At 38.6% G+C, this 22916-nt stretch overlaps 1 protein-coding gene across 2 annotated transcripts in view; it reads left to right on the top strand.

Moving 5' to 3' along the window:
• The window catches only part of astn2 (astrotactin 2), a 649131-nt gene that overhangs the window by 497146 nt on the left and 129069 nt on the right, over positions 1–22916 (top strand). For both annotated transcript variants that reach the window (XM_088614565.1, XM_088614566.1), the window contains 2 exons: positions 7505–7638; positions 9354–9502. In XM_088614565.1, the coding sequence (XP_088470691.1) occupies positions 7505–7638; positions 9354–9502 (283 nt within the window). The remainder of the gene's footprint in view (positions 1–7504; positions 7639–9353; positions 9503–22916) is intronic.

Genomic DNA, 22916 nt, shown 5'->3' on the forward strand with positions numbered 1-22916 from the left:
CACCTCTAAGGAAACTAGACTGAGCCTGTAAATCATATTTACTGTAGCTTATCAAAGGCAAAAAATCTAAAACGAAAACGAATAGCTTTAAAATGGAGATGAAGTGGCCACCTGTTCTTCTGCGTTGGACAAGAACTGTCAAAAAGTATCATTTTGTTGACAAATCCTAGCATTTCTTAAATATTCAATTACTTTCTGATAACAGAATAAAATTATATGTCTTTAAAACGCAGAATAACAAATGCATAATCTAAATATGATAAATTTAGCTTGAGTCCCCTCTTCATTTGAAGTTGAACTGGGAGTAATGGACGTTATCAATTATTTAACAAAATTAAGATTGTTTAGAGCAAGGAAAGTATGCTTTTTCAGTTTAAACATTGCTATATATTCTTATGATATAGTTGGAATTGTTATATACTGTATTCTGACGTGCAGGTGTGTGTCTCACTGTGTATTTGATAAGGACGGTACAGCATGCTTTGTATTAAATCACTATATGACACATTATCCTAAGAGTAGATCAGATTTAAAAAAAATTGATGTAATGCACTGAGTCATTTCATAGGGAATGGATTACACAATATTGACCTTACAGAAAAAGCAAACGTTTTTTTTGTAGAATCTTGCTGCTTTACCGCAGACCTGACCATTTTGTTTTGAAGTACCCAAGATAAATGTAGTAATGTAAGCAAAATTAGGGGTGTTTTGTGATTCCTTCTGTTAGTGCTAAACATAAGATAATTTACTAATACAGTAGTCTTTGATCTTCAGGAATGCATGCATTATGCGTTAGAATTTATAATTCATAGCAAAGTATGTTTATGTATAAGAGGTGCCTGTAACATAGCCAGGGGAACCCCCTAAAGTTTATAGTTGGAGGGGGGTAAATATTTCCAAAAAGGCTAGAGGGAACCAAACAGAATTCAGAGCTTTTATCAGCTCCTAAACCAGTTACTGTACCTCACATACTGTAAATTAACACATATGGTTTTCCACTCCATAAATGCTTTGAGGAAAGTAGTGTATAGGTTCAATAGATATGTTTGTGAACAATTTGCACCTCCTTCAAGACACAATACACTTGCTGCTTTCAATATTTAAATACTCGAAATGGATGTGTTTTCTGTGTAGATTACAAGCTATAGACTGAACGCGTGAGTGACTACAGTTCTATTGCAGGAGAGCAGTCCCAGACAGGGCCTTGTTTCTGCATGACTTCTCTTAGACTTCAAACAGAGACATAAGATTTGAAATTTCTTAGAAATGTAAAAAAAAAATCTTCATTCTTGACCATTAGACATGATTTCCTCTGTCTATCTACGCTTTTGAGCTGTGGCATGCACTAGGTTTCCTGTTGTGTTTTCTGATTGTTGGCTTCCTATAACTTGATAACAGCATGGGGGCTGGGTAGTTTCAATGTTTAGCCAACAATCAACCACATGGCCCGGAAAGCCCAATTAATGTAATTTATTTGCCAGTTTCTTGCAGGAAAGTCATTATATTAAAAAGGGTATACTTAATAGATATTAATAAGTTGTTAAAATATTGCAAATGGTTGTAGAAAGCTCAATTTCAGTACATGTCTTCATTGAGTCATTATGAAAATGGGAAAGAAAATTAGTTTGGGTGTATGTAATGAGTTTGGGGAAACACATGGGAAGCTGGTGGCCTTTTTAATCACTTAGCTGGCTTACAATGGAACCTAATTACTGAATGTATGGAGCAAGGGGTCATGCTAGTTCCCATGGAAGACTGTCAGTGTCATTAACACTACCTGGTATCATTAGCTGAGGTCAACTGCACAAGTGCGGCTTGGGAACTTCAGCTGCATGGACCTCAGGCAACCAAAGGAAAGAGGTCTGGGTCTGCACATCAGGTGCTGGAGTGTATGACATTCCATAATAGCTCAGTAAGAAGCACTGTTCCTGGTACTCTCTGCAAAGACACTGGCAACAGCCGCTGACCAATACAGTTACTCTAAAGGAGAAAACCTACTGAAGACAGAACCTGGATTTAGATATAGAAAAATCTACTTTGCACAAAACAATACTCAAGATCACAAATGTACCCAATAAAACACTCTCACTAATCCCTAAATTCCATTCCCAGTTTTCCCATTTGATCTACCCTTTAGCTTGATCTCACCAGATATCAGAAGCTAAGCAAGCCTTAGGGGAACGTGGCCAGTGCTGAGACTGGAGACCTCCAAGGAAAACCAGATTGCTACTGCAAACTGTGTAAATGCTCTTGCAGGTGGAACTCTTGGTGCCATCTGCCCCAGAGATTCCAAAAGTCTGTGCCTCCTTCTGATGACTGGGGACACCGTGTTGTAAGAGGTTCCATCCTTTAAATGAGACATTTAACCAAAGTCCCGACTGCAAGGAGTGGTAAACCTTGTGTCCTAAGTAAACTTTATTCTGGTCCTGCAAAATGGAGCCTACATAAAGTCCCAACTTAATTCAGCTGGTGAAACAAAGTCTCACTTTGGGTGGAGAGGCTGTGGGTGGAGAGGTGTCACGGTGGCACTGCTCCTGTGGCTGGAAGGTTGCCGGTTCAAATCCCGTAGCCGGCAGAGGAATCCTACTCCATTGGGCCCCTGAGCAAGGCCCTTAACCCCAACTGCTCCAGGGGCGCCATATAAATGGCTGACTAATGAAGTGATCTTATCTAATCTGCTGTGTAGTGGTGTTGCTGATGTTCATGGCTGCCTTGTATCAGCCAGGTTGGGGCTATGTTTCAGTGGTCAATCAACTTTGTGAATTTCTTAGGGATCCTTTGAGATGACAGTTGCTACAGGTATATCATATCAATTCACTGATTCCCTTACTCTCCTTCATCCCCTATGATTGTGCAGTGAAGGAAAGGACCAAATGGTTTTCCAGTGTTGTTGTAAGGTGAATGGGACTGTACAAACACAGGTTCCTGGGTGATTTCTGTAGTGGAAGAAGAAGCTTGGGACAGGGTAGTTTGGATGTGGTATGTGGGGGTGGGAGGGATCATGGCATACTGTATGTGTGAAGGGTGCGTTTTCAGCTTGTGCTGGTCAGGCTATCAGTTCAGTCATGTGGGGGATCTCTATCTTTCTCCTTTTAGGACAGAGCTTTTACAGCTGGTATAACTGGATAAAGTGGTTGAAAGTTAAAGGATCGAGAGGAACTCCTGCATAGCTGATATTCAGAGAGTAATGCAGTAACATGCCACGTTCTGACAAACTGTACCTTGCATACATCCAACCATGTTCCTTTTATTACTGCATTATCTGTATCATTGTTGCTCACCGATTTTGTTGTTGTTGCCAGCTGGCATTGGATGAAGAGAACTTTGCCGTAGTGGTTCCTTATGGTTCTTAAAGAAACTGCAGCAGAAGTAGATGTGTGATAGTAGGTATCGCATCGTATGTGCTAAGTATTCTGCATATATTGTAATTATGAGTTTTACATTTTGCTGTAGTAATTAGAACCACGGGACACAGAGACAAAAAAAATTATTAAATTGTTAAATTATGTCTTTAAAACAGTCCTAATCAAGTAAAGAACATTTTAGGGTCACATGTCATTATAATTATTCACCAATTTTAGAAATAAACATTGGAAGCAGAATAAAGTAATTTAGAGGATAGTATTCTTTGAGTCAGATTTCCATTTCCTCATATTTAATTAACCGCATCTCTTAATAATATTTTTTGTAATTTATTGCCTGAGATGTTGCTTTTATGTATTTGTACCCATTTTACTGAAGCAATCCGAGTGACACATGTTGCTTAAATGCTTAAAAAAAGCAATGGACTAGCCAGTATTTGGACCCAAAACCTTCAAGTTACTGTACAAGTCCAGATATTATTACACTATATTTTCTCCTTAATATTTTGCCATATTCAGCTCAATTTACAGTACTTCTCTTTTTTCTCTCCAGATTTATTGTTTTAATTTTAGTTACGCAATCTACCTGATGTTTTCAGGCATTGGGCAGTCTCTTTTTGTCAGTGCCATCTGTCAGTCAGCTTTTTATGCTTAAAATATTCCGCAATCCCTTCTGACCCATAAAGTTTAATGGTCTGTTAATTGTTTCAGATTCATACACTTTCATAAATCTTTTTTGCCTCTCATCCATACTTTTTCCTTTTTTCAAAGCTCTAAGATGTCATCATTGTGCAGGATTCCCATCTTGCTTAAGGAAAATAGCTAAGATTCTCAATGCTCTGCATTCTGATCAATTCGATTTTTTTGTCCCAGAAAGGAAAGTACTGTATACCAGAGAACATAATCTTCAAAACAGTACTTTAAGAAGGGTTTTAAGTTAGTATTTTACAATACCTGCCTGGGCAGCCTTTCAAGAGCTGGATGCTGGATTATTTTGACTGCTTATCATATAAGAGCAAAGAATGCTCCTATATGCTCGTCTTGGTCAACTATTAATCAGAGAACTCAGATGAGCCAGTATACCCAGGTACTCTATACCTGTCTCTAGGTGAAATGCGAATCTCTAGTAATGAGCACATGTAGGTGTGGAAAGAGGCTTGTGCTAGTCATTTCTGAAGAAAACTATTTAGCACCAACACCTACAGCAAAAGCTCCATTGGGACTATTTTAAATAATAGCTGAACTTGACTGTAGAGACTGTAGATGCTACAGAGCGAAGACCTCTGAAGGTTTAGGACACTAAGCATCCTTGAGCTGTTTTAAAAACAGGAGCCCACTGTCTCAAGAGTAATGTTTGCTTCAGTGACCTATTGCAGACCTTTGAAGCAGACAACAATAGAGACCTGTTACTTGACTATTGCTTTGAATACAGTGGGCAAAATTTGTGGGTATTTATTTACCCATTATGTTCACCAATCAGAGAGACTTGGGCACATCTGTGGTTGAGTGTCTTAAACTTGTTCTCTAGTTCCAGTCCTGTAGGATTGTTGTAAAATATGGGCTGGATTAACACAACAGTTTTGACATATCCAGCTTCAATTAAGTCCTTGTTTTGCAGTCAGTTTTATAATCCTTTAGGAGGGGGGGGGGGGGGTACAGGCTTTTTTTAAAACGGGCCTCATTTCTGAGTGTTTTTTTTTAGACTGTAAATTTTTCCACTACTGTACACTCAAGTTTTCTTTAATTTACCACACATTTTTCATTTAAAAAGATTCAGATGAAAAAGCATCAACATGCGATTTGAATTAAAATGGCCTATGCCTGTCATCAGTTGTCCTAATTAGGTCTCTGACATTTTATCTATGTGATTCACTTACATTTCTTTGGCAATTGTAAGCTAAATAAGAGTTATCTTAGGTCTTCTCATTTGTTGTTCTAACTGAGTATGAGCAGAGTAATAAACCTTCTCTAGAATGTGTTGAAGCTTCAAGATTTTTCCCCTTGAATCAGTTTCAGGGGGCCTTTCTGATGTAATGTTTTTTTTGTTTGGTGACTGTGGTCCTCATCTTCTTTACAAGTTGCAAAGGAACAAGTAATAGGTTTATTCCATGCTGAAAAGAGAAGAAAACAACGTTTCGGCCGTGGAGCCTTCTTCACAAGTTTCCTGACATACAGTTTTTGAAAAATATTTTAAGACGCTGCATTTGCTATCAAGCCAAAAACACAATGAGAAAAACTTCTGACACAATGAAGACATGCAACTGTGCTTTATAACTGAATATATTACTTGTTGAAGAGGTTAAAAGGAGCACAAGCTGCCTGGTTTATAGTGTGCAGGCCTCTACTGCACAGGATGATTGTTTCAAATTGGTCTCTGGTGCTTGTCAGTGGTTGCCCTGTGTTTTGTGTTGTCATCTGCTTGCTCTTTGAGTGTTTCCCCGTGGAGCTGGGAGGGAGAGATCAAAACTACTCCGGACTCAGTGTGAGTCAGAGCTGAGGTTACCCAACTCTGGCTTTTCATTGCAGCGGCTCTGATTGAACTTTCACGTGCATTCTCTTAGCAGATGATTAGGTTGTAATTGACCTAATGGGAAAACATTCATGGATGGCAAATGGACATATTTGCATTCTGTAATGGTTATATCCTCTGGAAAGCTGTTTCTTTTACTTTATATGAAAAGGTCAATATTGCATCCAGATATGTTGCATGGTTTCGATACTATTCAGGCCACTTGAATGTAAAAATACAAGACAGAAACTGTTCACATCACATTTTAATGCCTTGATCCTAATACAAAATCACAAACATTAAAAAAAAATTACCAAACAGCAGTCCATGAGCTGAATGCTGCAGTATTACAGACTTCATCAATTTCCTCTGCATATTGTCATACCCTTTGGAAAAGGTGCAGGGTAGAGAGACACTGCTGCCACTCTGCTCATGGTAAGAAAATGAAGTGGGGAGCCAAAATCCCTTCTTCATGCAAATAGACCCAACAGACAATTTAGAGAAGCAATTCTACTTAACTCACAGGTCTGTAGGGGCAAACCTGAGCACCAGGCAAACCAGTAGAGAACATGCAACCTTTACACATACTGTATGGGTACCTGAGCCTGAAATCAGGACCCTGGAACTGTTAGACAGCACTGGAAATCTCCACACTACTGTGTCCCCCAACAATCCCCACTTAAAAAGTCTCTTTTATAAAATAGCAAGTATACCCTTGCTGCAAAACCCTTAAATGAATCTTCAGCTGTAGCTAATTTTAGTATGACTGATTAATACCACTATTATTCATATCAATGCATGTTGAGAAAAGAAAAGTAAAATATCCAGCTGCCTCAAAACCTCTCTGATCAAATGTCTGCCTTTTCCTAATATAAGGACAGTAATGTTTTTATAACAAGATGCCAAAAGGTGATTGATTGTTTGGATTTGTTGTTGCTGATATACAGTACTAAAAGAAAGTGTCATAAAAGGTGAAGTAATACAGTATGTTCAATAAACAGATTGGACTCCTGACAACAGTGATAAATTCAGAAATATTTTCAGCTGAGAACAAAACTGGTCCCCTGGGGATGCGATTAGGTTAAATCTGAAATACTTACTGTGCATGGTATCATCCATTTTCTAACCGGTTTATCCAATTCACGGTTGCAGGGGAACAGGAGCCTATCAGACAAGCAACAGGTACAAATCAGAATACACCTTGGATGAGACAAATCGCAGAGCACACACAAACACAAACATGTATACCCGGGGCAATTTCTATAATGGTATCAAACTTTTCTTACTGTGGGGATTTTTATGTTGAAAAAAGAAAGTACAGTAAGCAGACTTTTTGAATGTGAGCATTACATTTTCCTAGTTTTTTTTCGAATGGACACATTGTAATTAAACTTACACCTGTCCTGTACGGGGAAATGTCCACTTTAAGAAATTGTACCATATCCGACAAACCGACGTGGAATATGCAAGAGACCTTTCATCGGTTCTGAGACATTCTGTCAGTGCATTAAAAAAAAACACTTTCCTCGGATGTAATTCAAGAAATCCTGATTAGTTAAGGAGATGATGGTGAGGAGCTGAGGGGTTATCCACAGGGGGTCATTATCTATTATCTCACCTTTTCTGTCTGCAGGCTTTCAAAAGTGCCACAATGAGCTCCTACTGGTGTGCAGGGAAGGGAGATGTCATTGAGAACTGGTGTCGCTGTGACCTGAGTGCCTTCAGCAAAGATGGACTACCCAACTGCAGCCCACTGCTCCAGCCTGTGTATGTACACAGCACATCCCTTGACAGACTTTATTGCGGTATGCCATGGTAAAAGCAGAGTATGGTGCAGTAAAGTGAAGTGAAATGAGTGTAAACTATTAAGACGTATGTGAAGTGTGGGAAGCCCCTACCAAAACAACATGGAGTATTAACATATTTCAGTAATAAATACTGTGGATATACAGTATGCCTCCAAAGCTTGAAAATTTTAAAATTGGAAATTAAAATACATTGTCAGTTTATTCAGTTTCACCCTTCAGTCCATGTGATTTGATTCGTTCTAAACCTCTCTAAGGAAAACGCAACTTTGCTCTCCTGAACGCCAGTGAGATTCCTTAGTTCACTGAGGGTTATAAAAACCTTCATGCTGCACTGCTGAAAATATTTTTAAGGAGATGCCACTTGATTCACCCCTTTCTGGAGAGTTTGCTGCTTTTAGCAGCGGGAGCTGGAGGATGACATAGAGTCGTTTCCTTCACGCTGGTCTCAAACCTGAACTGACATCTGGTCCAACTCTCCAGGAAAATGAGTCACATGATATTCACAGCAAACCCCATTGTAACTCTATAGGGTTTCAGCATATGTTAGCTGAGGCAGGTCCTGGGCTTATGTTTAGTGTATCAGTCGTTGATGCACATTGGATTTGGTATGGATACTTTGTTTGGCTGTTTTTGTCCTATGACTCAGTAGTTAGTTTGATGCAGTGTTTTCTTATACCAGCTTGAACGTGGTCCATGGTTGTCAAGGCGTACCCTGTAATAACCATCCACTTCGCAAAATTATTTTAAAAACATGACAGAAGTGATCTGAGTCAGTAAGTCATCATATACATGGTCATTGACAAAGCCATTATGGAAAAAGAATTATACAAAGACATTTGAGAACTGCTTATTACCCTTGCACAGACTGCAAATCTGAAATGTGTACCACACTGACAGATATAATTGTATTATGCATGTGTCTATGTTGAAGTGTGATAGCTTAGGTATGCCTAAGCAAAAGAAGAGTAGAGCATTTTAACTATTATTTTATTTAGGTGTTCATTAAATAACATTTTATTATTAAATGTTCTTTATTAAATGCTCCCCGTTGCTTGTTACACCATAATATAAGTCAGTTTGTATAAACATAGATTGTGAAAGCATCCACAACTCTCAATTTCTCCATGTATTTATGTCGCAATAATGGAATCTAATACAAATGAATATCAAAAGCCATCTGTGCTATGAATCAGGAGAATTCAAATAGGTGCTTATTAAGCACTGCATTTTTCACATTGCATCATTGGACTTGGGCACGGTCCTTCAAGGTGTCAAAGAAAAAAAACTGACTCTGAAGCATTATCTGTTTTTTTGTAACACAGTTTTGTCTTCTCTTTGCTTTTAAAATAATAGTAAAACACACACAAAATGTTTCCTTGAGATGTGGTGGTAAGGTGTGACTGGTTATTATAAGTTATCTCTTACTCTGTGGTCTTGGGATGGACTGGTCTCCAATCCAGAGGGAGAACAATGTCACACACACAATGTGCGTTATGTTTCCAGGACAACCTTTTGCTATGAACCTCTGCAGGATATGTGGCTTTCTGATAATGGATGCCAAACTCTGTCTTTTAAGGTAAAGCATGCACAAGATGTCACCTAGATGTGTGTGGCATGTTAAGTCTTCCTCGGCTTGGAAGTTAAAGCCAGTGGTTGTTTTCATTTGCTCTTCAGGCTTCGTCTTGCTGCCAGTCTGGAGCCCTCCAGCACGATGGTGGCTCTGGAATGGGTGGACATTGAGCCAGTGATTGGATGCAAGATCTCAGACTACATCATCCAGCACAAGAGGGTAGAGGATCCTATGGAGGCCGAAATATACACAGGTAGGCTCCCTCAAAAGAGGGCTGATGTAAGAGTTGTGCAAGTGTGTGCTGCAGTTGTGGCACACTGTGTCTTGGGTCTCCACTGGAACAGAGTGCAGTCCTCCTCTCGGAGAAAAGGTGGCTGCAGCAGGGATATTGAAGCCACTTTCTGGAACTACCGCAGTGCACTGTATTTAGAGGATCCACAGTAAAAAGAATAAAAATACGAGGTCTTGGACACTGCTGATCTTAACCGAGGGAAAATGGGTTTATTTTACAGGATGCTGATATTATGTCGTCTTTCAGAATACGTCTGTCAAAGCCTTATCCTCTGAATTTGACCGTTCCTTCTTTATTTCCTCCTCACTTTCTCTCACTATGCTTTGGAAGGTGAAGTTACTCACACAGCAGTCATGACTTCTGCTCTTGCATTTTTATTCCATACTGTACCTTCAGTAGTACTATAGATGGTGTGCTGTGTTATCTACTGTGATAACAGCACCAAATTTTGTTGGATGTTATGGCCTTTTCAGTCTTACATTGTATTATTAAAACAAATGATATATTTTGTGACAGGTAGTATGATCTTAGGTCTGCTGCCTCACAGCTCTCAGGTCCAAGGTTTGATGTCAAACTAGGATGTCTTGTGTGTGGAGTTTACTGTATATGTTTTTCTCGTTTTCATAAGGGTTTTCCCAGGTATCTAGTTTCCTCCCACCTTCCAAGGACATGCTGGCTATAGTAACTGATGTCTCTGCATTGCCTTTTGCATGCATGTCTCCTGGAGTCCCATCCAGCATACAGTTCCATATTGCACCCTGTGCTTTCAGGGTAGGTTTCCCATTACTGTGATATTTAGCAGAGATGAGTAGTTTTCTGATAGTTAATGGATCCATTATAGCTGTGTTTACAGGTATATAAGATCCCTTTACATAAATATCAGAGCTTTGGTCTGCTGGAAGTGGAATATTTCTCCCAGTTTGTGTGGAATCTTGAAGTGGTAGAAAAGCTCAGTGTCCCAGGGATCATCAGATATGGAGACTACAGGAACATCCAGGACTGTAAAACTTACTTAGGTGATCAGCATTGACAAAAGTACCAAATATAAAATTTGCATGTATATATTTCTCAAATAATTTGGTTCAGATACTTTTGACCTGTAGCTTTTCCGGTCCCTTTGAGGAAGCAAAGCACGAAAACCATAGGCATAAAGAAGAAAAGCCATGTTTATACACGCCAGAAAGTCTGTGTTACACTTTTAGTTTGTTTACGTTACAAAAAGAAATGAAACCATAACGTTGTTTTGTATTATTCCTATTGTTGCTTTAATTTTTTTGTTTATATTTTTATTTCTTTTTTTATTATTGAATACACAATGTAGTGTTACATGGTTTACGAATTATACAAGAACATAAAGACTAATGCAGGAAATCGTGCCAACAAAAGGGGGCCGATTAGCCCATCTACTTTGTGTTTTGTAATTTATCTGAAGGTTTGATTCAGCTGATTCAGTTTCTTGAAAGAACCCAGGGTACTGCCTTCAACATCATGGCCGACTAGCTTGTCTAAGACTCCCACAGTCCTTTGTGTGAAGTAGTTTCACTATCACTTTCCCTTAGTTTCTGTTTTTATCCTCTGGCTCATGTTCATTGATTGTGGAACTTGGGTTGAATATGTCACTGTCTTTGGAGTCAGGGTCTGTTGTGCTCTTCTCTGTTCATGTCTAAAGCGATTTAGTTCTTTAGCCTATTCAGTCCATCCTCTCTGTGCTTGTGATGTCCGAAGTAACATTAAGGAAGTTCTACAGTTGCTGTTTAGCCACCTCCCTTGGCGCTGTTTTCCAAAGTCAGGCCAATGCTTTTGAGATCTTTCTTTGGTGTGCTTCTTTTTTCTTGCCCTGCTGTGCCCATCAGTGGGCTAGCTTCCATATTCCATTGGATGGGATTCTATACACGCCCCAGTGATCTTTAATGGCCTGAACTGACCTACAGTGCCATATTTGCACTCTATGTATGGATTCTTCTTTTAGGGCCAAATAATTCATGTTTTCCATGCTGTTTGGAATTTGGTTTAGGATGTTTCCGACCTTTTGGCAATGGAAGCTGTTGTTACCCAGCAATCAGAGCAATACAGCTGCACAGTGAGGTCGTTACTTTTGAAGACTCTTAACTCAGTTTGTTTGCCTCCAGGTAGTTTGAAGGCATAGGCCTGGTTTGTTTTGCTGATTCACATTTTCACCTTCCTCCCGCAGTCACCACCTGTTGACTCCTTGCTGCTGAAAAGGTGAGTGCTCCCACCTCTTGCAGTGGTTTGTTGTTCACTGTAAACGGTTGGTTGTCCCTGGAAAATGAGCTTCATTAAGGTTTGTCTTCTCAATGTTGACAGTGACAATGCTTGCTTCTTCTGTCACAATCACTGTCTTTGAATGTCTTGTGTCACCTGGAAAGACACGTAATATGATGAGGCTAATGTAGGTTTTCTAGCATTGATGTCATCGTTCCCTGTATGCCACATTTTCCATTTCCTGTTGCTCGTTTCGCCGGTCAGAACATCGAAAAGAAAACAAGGAATGGCAAAAGATTACAGCTGTGTGACACTCCCAGCATCAACCTGAAACCTTGGGTGTAATTTTGGTGGTGGCTGTGTAAAACTTGGTTGTGTTTTTAACACCTCTCATGATTCATCAGCTCAAGACAGAGACGGGTATACACAATACAAGGTTTTTAAAAGTCAAGAACAAAGTGTGTTTTAAGATAGGATTTGAATATGCTGACTGACTTGGGAGATTTACTTTTAATTTAGGTTCGGAGATTGGTCCACAACCTTGGAGCAGCAGAACACTGCAAACATAGTTTCCATATAACATACAGTATATACAGTATGTGACATACAGTAGCTGTATATCTGAAACTTCTCTAGTATTTTTCCAGAACTAAACTAAATTCTAAATTACCAGGTGGAATTGTAAAGCATAATGAAGTTCTTAATCCTTTGTTGTTTAATAGCAGCTGACTGGAAAACATAAAATGGTTTGAAAAAACTAAAATCTCTACAACCGATGAAAAACATAATCATACACTTAGGGTTATATATACAGTATATAGTGCTGGAACCTCCAGGTATAAAAAAAAGCAATAACTGATCAAGGAAGTGCTATTCAATAATATTGTGGCTTAAGACTGGCATGTCACAGGTGATAACAAGGTCAAATATGTATTCTTTTTCAAGAGTGATTTTTCAAGCTGATTAAAACGTTGCAAAATCCAGGGGAGTGCAAATTTCCATCCAGAAAAGAAGAATGTAGAGCCACAACGTGAATATTAAAATCTCCTTGCATTAAAACCCTCATAAATCCATACACTGAAAAACAAAAGTGACTGATACTTTCCAGTTGTACAGAATTCTGCTTTGGTGACTTGTATACAGTCACAATTACGAGTCAGGTTGAGCACCAGACTTTCAACTGATTCAAACAGCAGACAATGTTCTCAGAGAAGCATTATAATAGGTCAACGTACGGCTACCATTGTCCAAATAATCTCACCCCTCTTCTGGAAACACTGGGTTTCTCTGAATCTTCCAGTAAAGAGAAATAATTTAAACATTTCTCAGTAATAAATTTGTTCAACAGTTGTGTTGGTAAGGGAGCTAGTAATAAGTAATGCAACTTTAAAAACAGTCAGAGGCATGGAATGATAAGAAATAGGAAAAGTGTACAAACAGCTTAACCTCATAAGACCAATAAGAATACCGTGAACCCTCTACTTAAACGGACCACCAAACTGTACCAATATGACAATATGACGTTTGTTTTCAAAGCTAAACCGGAGATGTCACAGCTGTGTGGTGACAAATGTTGAGTTTATGTTCTTAGAACATTGTTTGCACTCAGTTTTCTGATGTTTATGTGCTTGTGAATAGCTGCTGCTACCATCTACTGTGCTTTTTGGGAAACACTTGATATGTTGGGGAACAAAGAACTGCTGTACAGAGATCCTGTCTGCAGTTGGCCAGTTTCTGGTGTATGGCCCAAGTTCAGGGAAAAAATGGCATGATGTAATGAATTAGTTCATTGTTTATTGTCTCTGAATTTGTAGCATCATTCCACTTATAAACAGGAATTATATAACCAGTATCCGAAGATTTTCCAATCCATTGTGACCATTGTTATTACTGTTAATGATGCTACCTTAGCTAATATTTCTGATAACAGTAATACAAATTGAAGGAACAGCGATCAAGGTGGTGGTAAACAAAAGAGGGCAAAGCAAGGTCTGCCCAACATCTGAAACCTAAATGATACTCTCCCCCCCCATCCCCAGTAAACTGGGTAAACCTAAGTTCACTAAGAGAGCTGGTCATTTGAGTTGACACAGCGCAGAACAGCCCTGATGAGGTTGTGCAGTCTTATTAAACCTTATCTGTGTGCTAATTTGAAAGAAAGGTTAAGCATGTGGATTGTATTAGCAGGAGTCAGTTGGAGACTCTGAATGACGGGGGTGTTGAGTTGCCTGTTACAATTGGTAATTAGACGGGACCGACACCACACACTCACCTGCGAGGGCGAATGAGTCAGAGCTCCTGTGATAGGCGGTCGAAAAAGGCGCAATGGAAGTAATGAGAGTTAGTCACCAGGCACAGCAGGGGTGATTGAGGACTCCAGCACAAACAATAATTCGCACGGTCTGGCCAAAGACAGCCGGACTCCAGACCACACTTGCGCACTGCGCCACGGTGGGGAGGGGATAACACTGATTTTGTCTCACTTGTATTCTGTCTGAATAGATCTGTCGCTGCAGCACAGTTCAGTGTTTTCTAACCCCAGCGTTAGAACTGGCATTAGGGATTTGAGTTTTGCCGGCTGCTGTCTTTCATAATTGCACAGTATCTCTGAAACTAGAGTGGTCCTTTCTTTGAAAAAAATGAAGGGGATATTCATTTCATTGTGCTTAAGAGGTAGTGAGGGCCTCATATCTTAAACCTTATTAGTACAAAAAACTGGCATTGCTTTTTGTGTGGCTGAACAGCATATGAAATAGTGTATGTGGATGTCTATGCAGGGTAATCAGATGCTGAACTTTAATCTAGACTGTAATTTTACAGATCACACAAAAAAAGATTTGTCTTGCCTCTTGCAGAGAGTGGGTCAGATAGCCAGCACGTTTTCATATTATCTCTTTATTCTTGAAACGAAAATAAAAAAAGAGTTCCCCTTATATGAATTCAAAAAGAAATGATAAAGAAATGCAAACTTACAGTAGGTGCAATGCGCTTGACAGAAACAGGGCTGGACTGTATTGTGCCTTCTATTTAAATGAGGTCATCATCCCTCGATCTTCCTTTTTACCTGATATAGGCGTCAAGATGGTGGCATGTTCCTACTCCTTCAGCTAAAGCTTTCCTGTCATGAGCTTGTCATGATTGTTTTTCATTTGAATTTCATGAGTTTACTGTTGTTCACAATAACCCATTTACAGTTGCTATGAATTACGAACATGTGTTCACGCACACTCTTGGCCACAGCTACCTTGAGATTTTGACATTCTTATCTACTGCCACTCTCCCTAAGGACTTTATTGCTCTGTTGGATTTTCTTAACTTAATACAGTGCCTAATGGCTCCAACTCACATGGAAAATGAGAAAAAACTGGCTCATATTGCTGTATATAACAGAACTTGTGACGTGTAATATAAACAATAATTATACAGTAATTTAGGAATGTGTACATGCTCAAGAAAGCAAGCCAGTGACAACAACAGAGTAGCAGGTTATACATATGACTGGATGGACTGTGAAAGAGAGATTCTTTCCCCAAAGACTTTGACAATATCAATACAGAGGTTCTCTTAATAAATAGCACGACACAAACCAGAGTCCACAAGTGCAGACTACTGTACTGTATGTGGAAGTGCATTTAAAATGGAGAAGAGAGGACACTTGTTTATCTTAAGGGTTGTGAGAGTACCCAGCCATGTTGTTAAAGGGGATACCCTGCCTTCTTTTAAGAAGCAGCTGGATGAAGTCCTTGGATCAATTAGCTACTGACACCCCAGATGAACATGAATAGTCTCTTTTCATTTGTAACTGTTTGTATGTACAGTACTTAAAGATTTTGGCAGCCTAACTCAGAGCAAGGTTTTGGTAAAGCAAGCCAAATGACTTAAAATTCACTTTTTTCTTTTACTCTAAGGGACTTCTAAAAGTGCAGTGTACAATTAGGTACGGTTATGTCATTTTTTTTAGTTTGACATTACTGAAAACGTACAGTACATGAATACCGTTAATACCCTTCAAAACGGATATTGTGGTCTTTCTTCTTGAGACTGCTCTCCTTACTGCTGGTTTGTAGTCAGCAGCAACCGAAGCAGATTCTGGGGAGGAATGATGCCTCTTTTTTTTTGTCACTACATGTCTTATTTGAAAAGTCATCAGTTCAGTCAATGCACAATGCAAGTGACTGTCAGTGCTTGTAACAGGCTCTGGAAACATTTCCACACTGGCTGCCCCTCTCAGTCACCTCAGCTGTCTGTAAAGTCACTGAGCTTTGTGCCCCAAATTGGTGATGTTGATTTATATTTGGATGAATCAGTAATGTGAGTTTTTTTTGTTACTTTGGATCTATCCTGAAATTAAAAAAAATGCAATCTTTCTGAACAGTTCCCTGTGTACTTGCAAATATTTCAGGTGAGGCCAGGGACAGCACACAAATCTCTTCTTCCTTTGATGTGGTTGGACACCAGCCTGGATGTCAGTATATAAATCCCTCAGATTTATATGCCTGCGGTCTAACTGGCTTCGCAGACAGTCACTAAGGTCTTACTACAGGTATCGTTTGTCTGCTGTAATCAGAATGCATTGTCTGTTCCAGTAACCTACTTTAAAAACATACTTTTTATTGGAGTTTATTTTTTCATATTCAGTTTTCATAGATTTTACATCTCGGGCATTAAGTCCTGTCACCCTTTTGCTTCTTCCACATTTTGGGATATTTCCAATTTATAGAGCGCAGAGATCCTAAATGTAGCCTTTTACAATAAAACAAATTTTGAACAAATAAGAAATAGCACATTGGATGACTAGCTACAGGATGCAACCTGACTGGTCCTTTAAAGCCCCAAACTGGGACACGTTGGGTTTAGGGACTCTTAGCTTTTAGATGTGCCAGGATCAGGCTGTGGAACATGTAGTATAACTTAGAAGCTTAGTATAAAGATGCAGATGACAGTGAGCATGCTGACTTAGGAATTAGTTACAGTATCTTCTTCTGAAGTTACTCCTTGACTCTCAGTTAACCTAAAATTTATAGGACTCAGCTGCAAATGTTGAGGTCCCAAAGGAGTGTGAATAGTTAGCAGATATGTATCTCCCTCCTGACTAAGAAACAACAGAGGAGAATCTGAATAAACAAAAAAGCCTAATTAAAATAGCCAGACAGCGCCTTGTTTTGTTGTCCTAATTTTCACTGGAAGGGGTTATAGATATAGCCTTGTATATGCATATATCAGCTTTTGAAAAGAACAGGGCACAGCATATCATCTTATTAATGTTTGGAATTGCCTTGTGAGGAACATTGAGCTCTGCAGAGGTACAGAACACTTGGATTTACACAAACATTTCAGCTAAGTATAATAATATTTTTTTAAATATTAACTGTGCAGGAATGTTGCACTTTGCTTTGTTTATGGAGTTACAAGGGTCTGCTTAGATTAAGAAGATTAATTTTCTCTCCTCAAGGAGTGTACTGGTATGTGTGCAGGATAAAGCTAGTGCCACTGACTAACGTGGGTAACATTTGTTGCTGGAACAGCTGGAAGAAGGAAAATCCCTCTTTTTTTATTTTCCTCTCTCTGTCCATTCTATTGTTTACATTTCTCTCTAGAACACAGTTTCACAAGAGACCACAACAGATTCACTCAGGGCAAAGTCTTTCTGCAGGGATGTTCATTGTTTTAATTTATCTTATAAAAACATTGCTTTCTCTAAGGAATACAAGTTGCATTTCCTTTTAACAAACTTCTATAATCGTGACTTTTCTCTTTTTTTTCCTCTCTGTCTTCTGGCTACTGGTTTTCTCCAAGGAACTTAAAATAATTTTCACTACATTCTTAAAACATAAGAATGAAAAACATAGTCTGGCTTAGCACTACAATTGCAACTTTTATAGTGACCATTGTGGTATGGTATCTAGATAATGAGAAACTAAATGACAGTGATTCTTAAAGATGTGTGTAACATCATTATTTGTGAACCTTTTTTAATTATAAATTCCACAATGCACTTTGTTGCCCCTTTTTTTTTCCAAACAAGAGTCCTCTCCTCAACAGTTCAGGTCTATGCTAGCCCATTCATACATACAGTAGGTATAGTCTCATACCAGGGCTGCAGATTTAAAGCACTAGAGTTCACAAACACAAGCTGTGGAACTCATTTTATTTGAAACCTTCTATCAACCAGGTCAATAACAGACAGGCTTAGAAAGGGACATGATGAAACCACAAAAGAACATCATGAATATTTCAGAGGTAAGCCCTCAATGTGGAACTGATATCAAATCAATAGATGCCTAAGCTTTGTGTCGGAAACTGTGTACCTTCATCTGAGCTTATAGCTTATAGCACAAGCTTTACAGTGCTTTTAGAGGACTGGAGATATGCATTCTCCTGAGGTAAGCTCAGCCTACATGTTCTTTCTAATATTGATCATCTCAAGTAAACTGGTAGGGAAAGTACAGATGGTTGTATTTGTTTTGTACATACAAAAGCTGAAGAATTTGGTGTTAGAGATAAAATGGGGCATCCAGCCACTAGCAGGGACTCTGAATCACAGTCTAGTATTATTTTTCCATAGGCACATTCATTTATAAAGAAATATTCAGCTCAAAAAATGTCGCAGATCATAAAATAGTGGTTTCAGATACAAACATAACAATGCTAGTGAAGCCAAACAAAACTGATGCTTGGCTTCTACTATATTTCTGCAATACCTCCATTATCTTATTGACCTCACAGGGTCCATTATCTTCATTTGTTGTACACGGTTGCACTCTTTAACAAACTAAGGCCTAATTTCTACCTTTCGGTTTAGTGAAAAATAACTTTATAGATTCTTTCTAGATTTCTAGAGTAAATTTCTAGATTCATAAATACCAAAATTGTCTCTGCTTTGCATGGCTCTAGAAATGTAGTGCATAGGTAATGAGTGCCTTTAGAGGGATGTTTGGATACACCGATACATTGGCCTGAATTGCCAGTGAATGAATTTCCACTGGGGGGTCTGACACTGATTCTTTTGCTTATTTATGATTTTTTTAATACTACAGTCTAATGCACCATGGGTTATAAAACAGGTATGGAAATTTTGGGAGTGTTTATAGACCAAAATTAAAATTATTTTTTAACAATAAGGCATGAGAGTGAGTTCAGTGTTGTCCACCAGCACAGTACAGTGATGACTCAGTAGTTCTCCCATCGTACATCTGTCAGCTTGGTACTGGAGCTCAAATCATTGTAGTAAATAAAGATACCGGAATAACTGAAAATGAGTATCAGACAACAATATACAGTGCCTTGCTAAGGTATGTAGGTTCTTCACATTTTGTTGCTTTAAAGCTTACAGTCATTACACTTTGAGGTAACAATTAATGTGTTATGTACACAGCCTACTGCATACAAAGCAATTATCTTCAAAGCAAAAAACAAAAAACAAAAAGAAGGATGTATAGTAAGCAGATAATCTAAAATTAAAATAGAAAATTATTGCATAAGTATTCACACTCTTGTGACAAGCCCTTCATTAATTTAGGTGCACAAAATTGCCTTAGCAAACCCCACATACTGTACGTAGTTGAGTGGACAATGTCTGTGTGCCATCTTAGTGGTTTAAAAATGATTTCAGAAAAAATGCACATCTCTGTAAGGTCTCTTAATAACGTAATGAATTCCGAGCAAAGATTCAACCATGAAGACCATTAAAATTTTAAAACAAATGACGGAAATAGTGGTATAAAGTTGTCAGGGGAAGGATATAAAGCATTTCAACAATACCCGTGAGATCTCTGAGCAAGAAGTCAATTATGAAGTGGAAGGCATCTAGGCACCCAAACAGAAACTTGGGAAGGAGGAAACTGATTAGGAACACCACTGTGAGGCTAACAGCAACTTTGAAAAAGGTTCAGAGTTCAGTGATTGAAATGGGAGGAAGAGACCATGGGTGAACAATATCCTGGTCACTTTACAAAGGGGGTTTATATGGAACTGAGAAAAAAACATCTCTAATTCCTCATGGGGTTTGCAATAAAGCACCAAAGTGATGCTGCAAGCATGGCAAAACTGAAGCTTTTTGATCTAAATGCAAAGTGTCACAGCTGATGCAAACCCAACATATAGTCCATCATTCGATCAACACCATTCCTACTGTCAACGTGGTGGTGGCAGGATAATGTTATAGTTCTGCTTCTCATCAGCAGGGACTGGGAAGCTTGTCAAGACTAATTGCAACATCAGTTGAGCGAAATACTGGCAAATCCTAGAGGAAAACCTGCTTCAGGCCTAGAACTGGGGACAAAAATTCACATTTTAGTAGGACAGTTAACCAAAGCACAGGGTAAAAGCTACAGTGAAGTGGCTTAAGAATACGAAAGTAAATGTAAGTTTTCAGTTAAAGTCCTTTCTTGAATCCTTTATTGAGAATCTGTGGAAAGACGGGGAAAATGTGTCCTTTAGTGATCCCCTAGCAACTTGAGACAGTTTGAGCAAATCTGCTAAGAAGAAAAGGTTGCACCAAGGTGGTGCCCCCTGCAGACTTGCAGTGTCCACTGTATATTGAGTCCATGGGTCTGGATAATTATAAAATCAAAATATTTCATTTTTTTCTTCAGTTGTTGCTTACATTTACTGTAACTTATTTCACTTTGAAAACAGTTTGAGATGTAAGGATTTGATTGGAGGTTAAAAAAACAATATGCATCATGTTGTCATTTTACAAATTTGAACACCATGGGAAAGGTACAGCAAGGTACGGCGCTTATATTTCACCCCATAATTCATCCACGTTTGCTTAATAGAATGTTATCGGTTTTTGCAATGTGTTTCTAATGACAAAGAACATGTGTGCATACTTACAATCCTCAGCTGAGTAGCAACACAGTGCACATTTAAGGCACTGTACCATCCTGCTGCATTCTCCGATATTTCAGTCTAGGGAATATAGTACACCAGGACATACTGTAGGTTCAGTGAGGATACAACAACCATTTCACATTTGTCTACCTGTGCAAGAAGTAAAGGATGTTGATGCCAGGTTCTATTCCATACATGTATATTCATATTACGCCAATAAATAAAAGACAAACATTATGCTCCAAAAAGTTTTTTTTTCTTCATCAAAACAAAATAATTGCTTGCAGATTATCAGAGGCAGCAGCAATATTTTAACTGGTTCCACTTCAAAGAGAACTTTTGCGTTTCATCAGTTGTCATTCCATGATGTCAAAGTTACAAATGTTTGCTTTGATGTGTTAAAAGGTTATTGAGGCAACCAGTAAATATCTCCTGTTCACAACACTCCTTGGTTTGGGTAGGAATGAAACCTCTATTAGTTTTGCTGAGTCTTGGGGCGGATGGTTAGCAGGTTTCAAGAGGGAACAGAGTGGTTTCTTTCCCAGATTCTGCCTGTGCAGTTGCCTGTGAAACACATGAGACTTGAGAACATTAACAACAGGTTAGGCTGGAACTCAGCTGTGATATCCAGTAAAAGATCCAAGTGCCCTAGCTGAAAAAGACATTTTTAAAATTGCTTATCTATTAAAAACAGATCCTGCATCACTGTTAGTGCAAGGCTTGTGTTGGTTAACAAAGTAGCATGAATAACTTTTTCCTCATACATCATGATGAATCACTTTAAATAAATGACTTTATGTGATGGCTTCATCACTTCTGATTTATTGTTTATTCACCAACTACAGACCTGTAAAAGTAGGTATTTTGTAAACGTTATTGTAGTGTGGTATAACAAAAATCTGTAGAATACAACAAAATGCAATTGGTTATACAGTAATTTAACAAAATGCAGTAATTATAGCCATCATGATGGAGTTTGTATATACAGGATAATTATTGTAGTTTTGTGCTTTATAATATGGAAAGAGGATGACTTTACATATAAGAGGATGACTTTACATATACTGTAAGTCTCTCATGCCATTCCCAGATAAAATATTTAGCTTTTGTTTTCATGAAAGCTTCTTGTGGTGTGAGATAAATTGACAACAGTTAATACCAATCTCTATTTCAGTGAGACATTGAGGACATTCCAGAACTTGAATACCAGTGGTAGATTTTTGGGGGAGATATACTGTGGTTGTACCTGTTTAATTTATTCTGGGTATATTGTTTATATAGATATACATTTTTACATATGTAGGTCATATGTTGGAGTAGTCAGTGGTGATTATTCCAATTGGAAAAATAAAACTGAAGTGGAAATATAAAACTGCATTAAAAGGGGGCTTTAAAGCTTGGAGTCAGTTTATGGATCTCTTTCCGAAATAGCACAGTATCAGAAACTAATTTTAAAGCTTTTTTGAAACTCAGCATAGACCAGAAAACAATGTATTTAGTTCTGGTCATAGGAACTTTAAGGGGACAAAGTGTAGCCTAGTTAATTACATGGATTGTGGTGTGGTAGGCTTTAAGAATGCTGAACCCTTTCCAGTAAAAATTAAGGAGGGGGGGGGGGGGCTGAATTCAGATTAGATTGGTTTTATTTTTGCACCACTGTGTTTATAAATCCTTCAGGGGTCATGATAGTGAAATCCTTTCCAGGCCAGTTCAGACAGAGGAAGAAAGACAAAGAGAGTGGTGTATGGAACATGTTAGTAAGCCATGTTCTTTGGATACGATTGCCAGGGTACTTAAACAAGAGTAAATTGAGATCTGGGATCAATAATACACTAGCATAAACATAGCTGATAGCTTACCTAATCTTATAATTCACCACATTTTCTGCACAGCGCGTTTTTGTGCTCCTTTTCGTGCCAAACATACAGCAGAACCATCTGTCTGCCTCCTTTCATTCCTTTCCCATGGTTTTGCACTTGTTGAAATCCTGCTCACCAGTCTTGTACCAAAACCACCTATCTAACTTCCAAACCAGTTTTCAACAGTGAGGCTCAGACCTACTGAAGAGTAATAACAGCTTCCATGCAGTTGGTAATGGAGTGCTCGGCCCCATGTAAACAACGTCTTACCAGAACCCGCACTCTTGTACTGAAAGAGAAGTTTGTTGAATATTTTTGGTCTTTCGTAATGCACACTAACTCAAAAGTCAAGAAGAATATCTCGGATTTCAATCATGTTTCTGTTCAGACCAAAGAAATGAGGCAACAGTAATGTTTGTCAGACGTGTTTGGCAAATTACAGTCTTTCTTGGATTTCT

Source organism: Lepisosteus platostomus, chromosome 21 (genome assembly GCF_059453375.1).
Source record: "Lepisosteus platostomus isolate fLepPlt1 chromosome 21, fLepPlt1.hap1, whole genome shotgun sequence".
Lineage (NCBI taxonomy): Eukaryota > Metazoa > Chordata > Actinopteri > Semionotiformes > Lepisosteidae > Lepisosteus > Lepisosteus platostomus.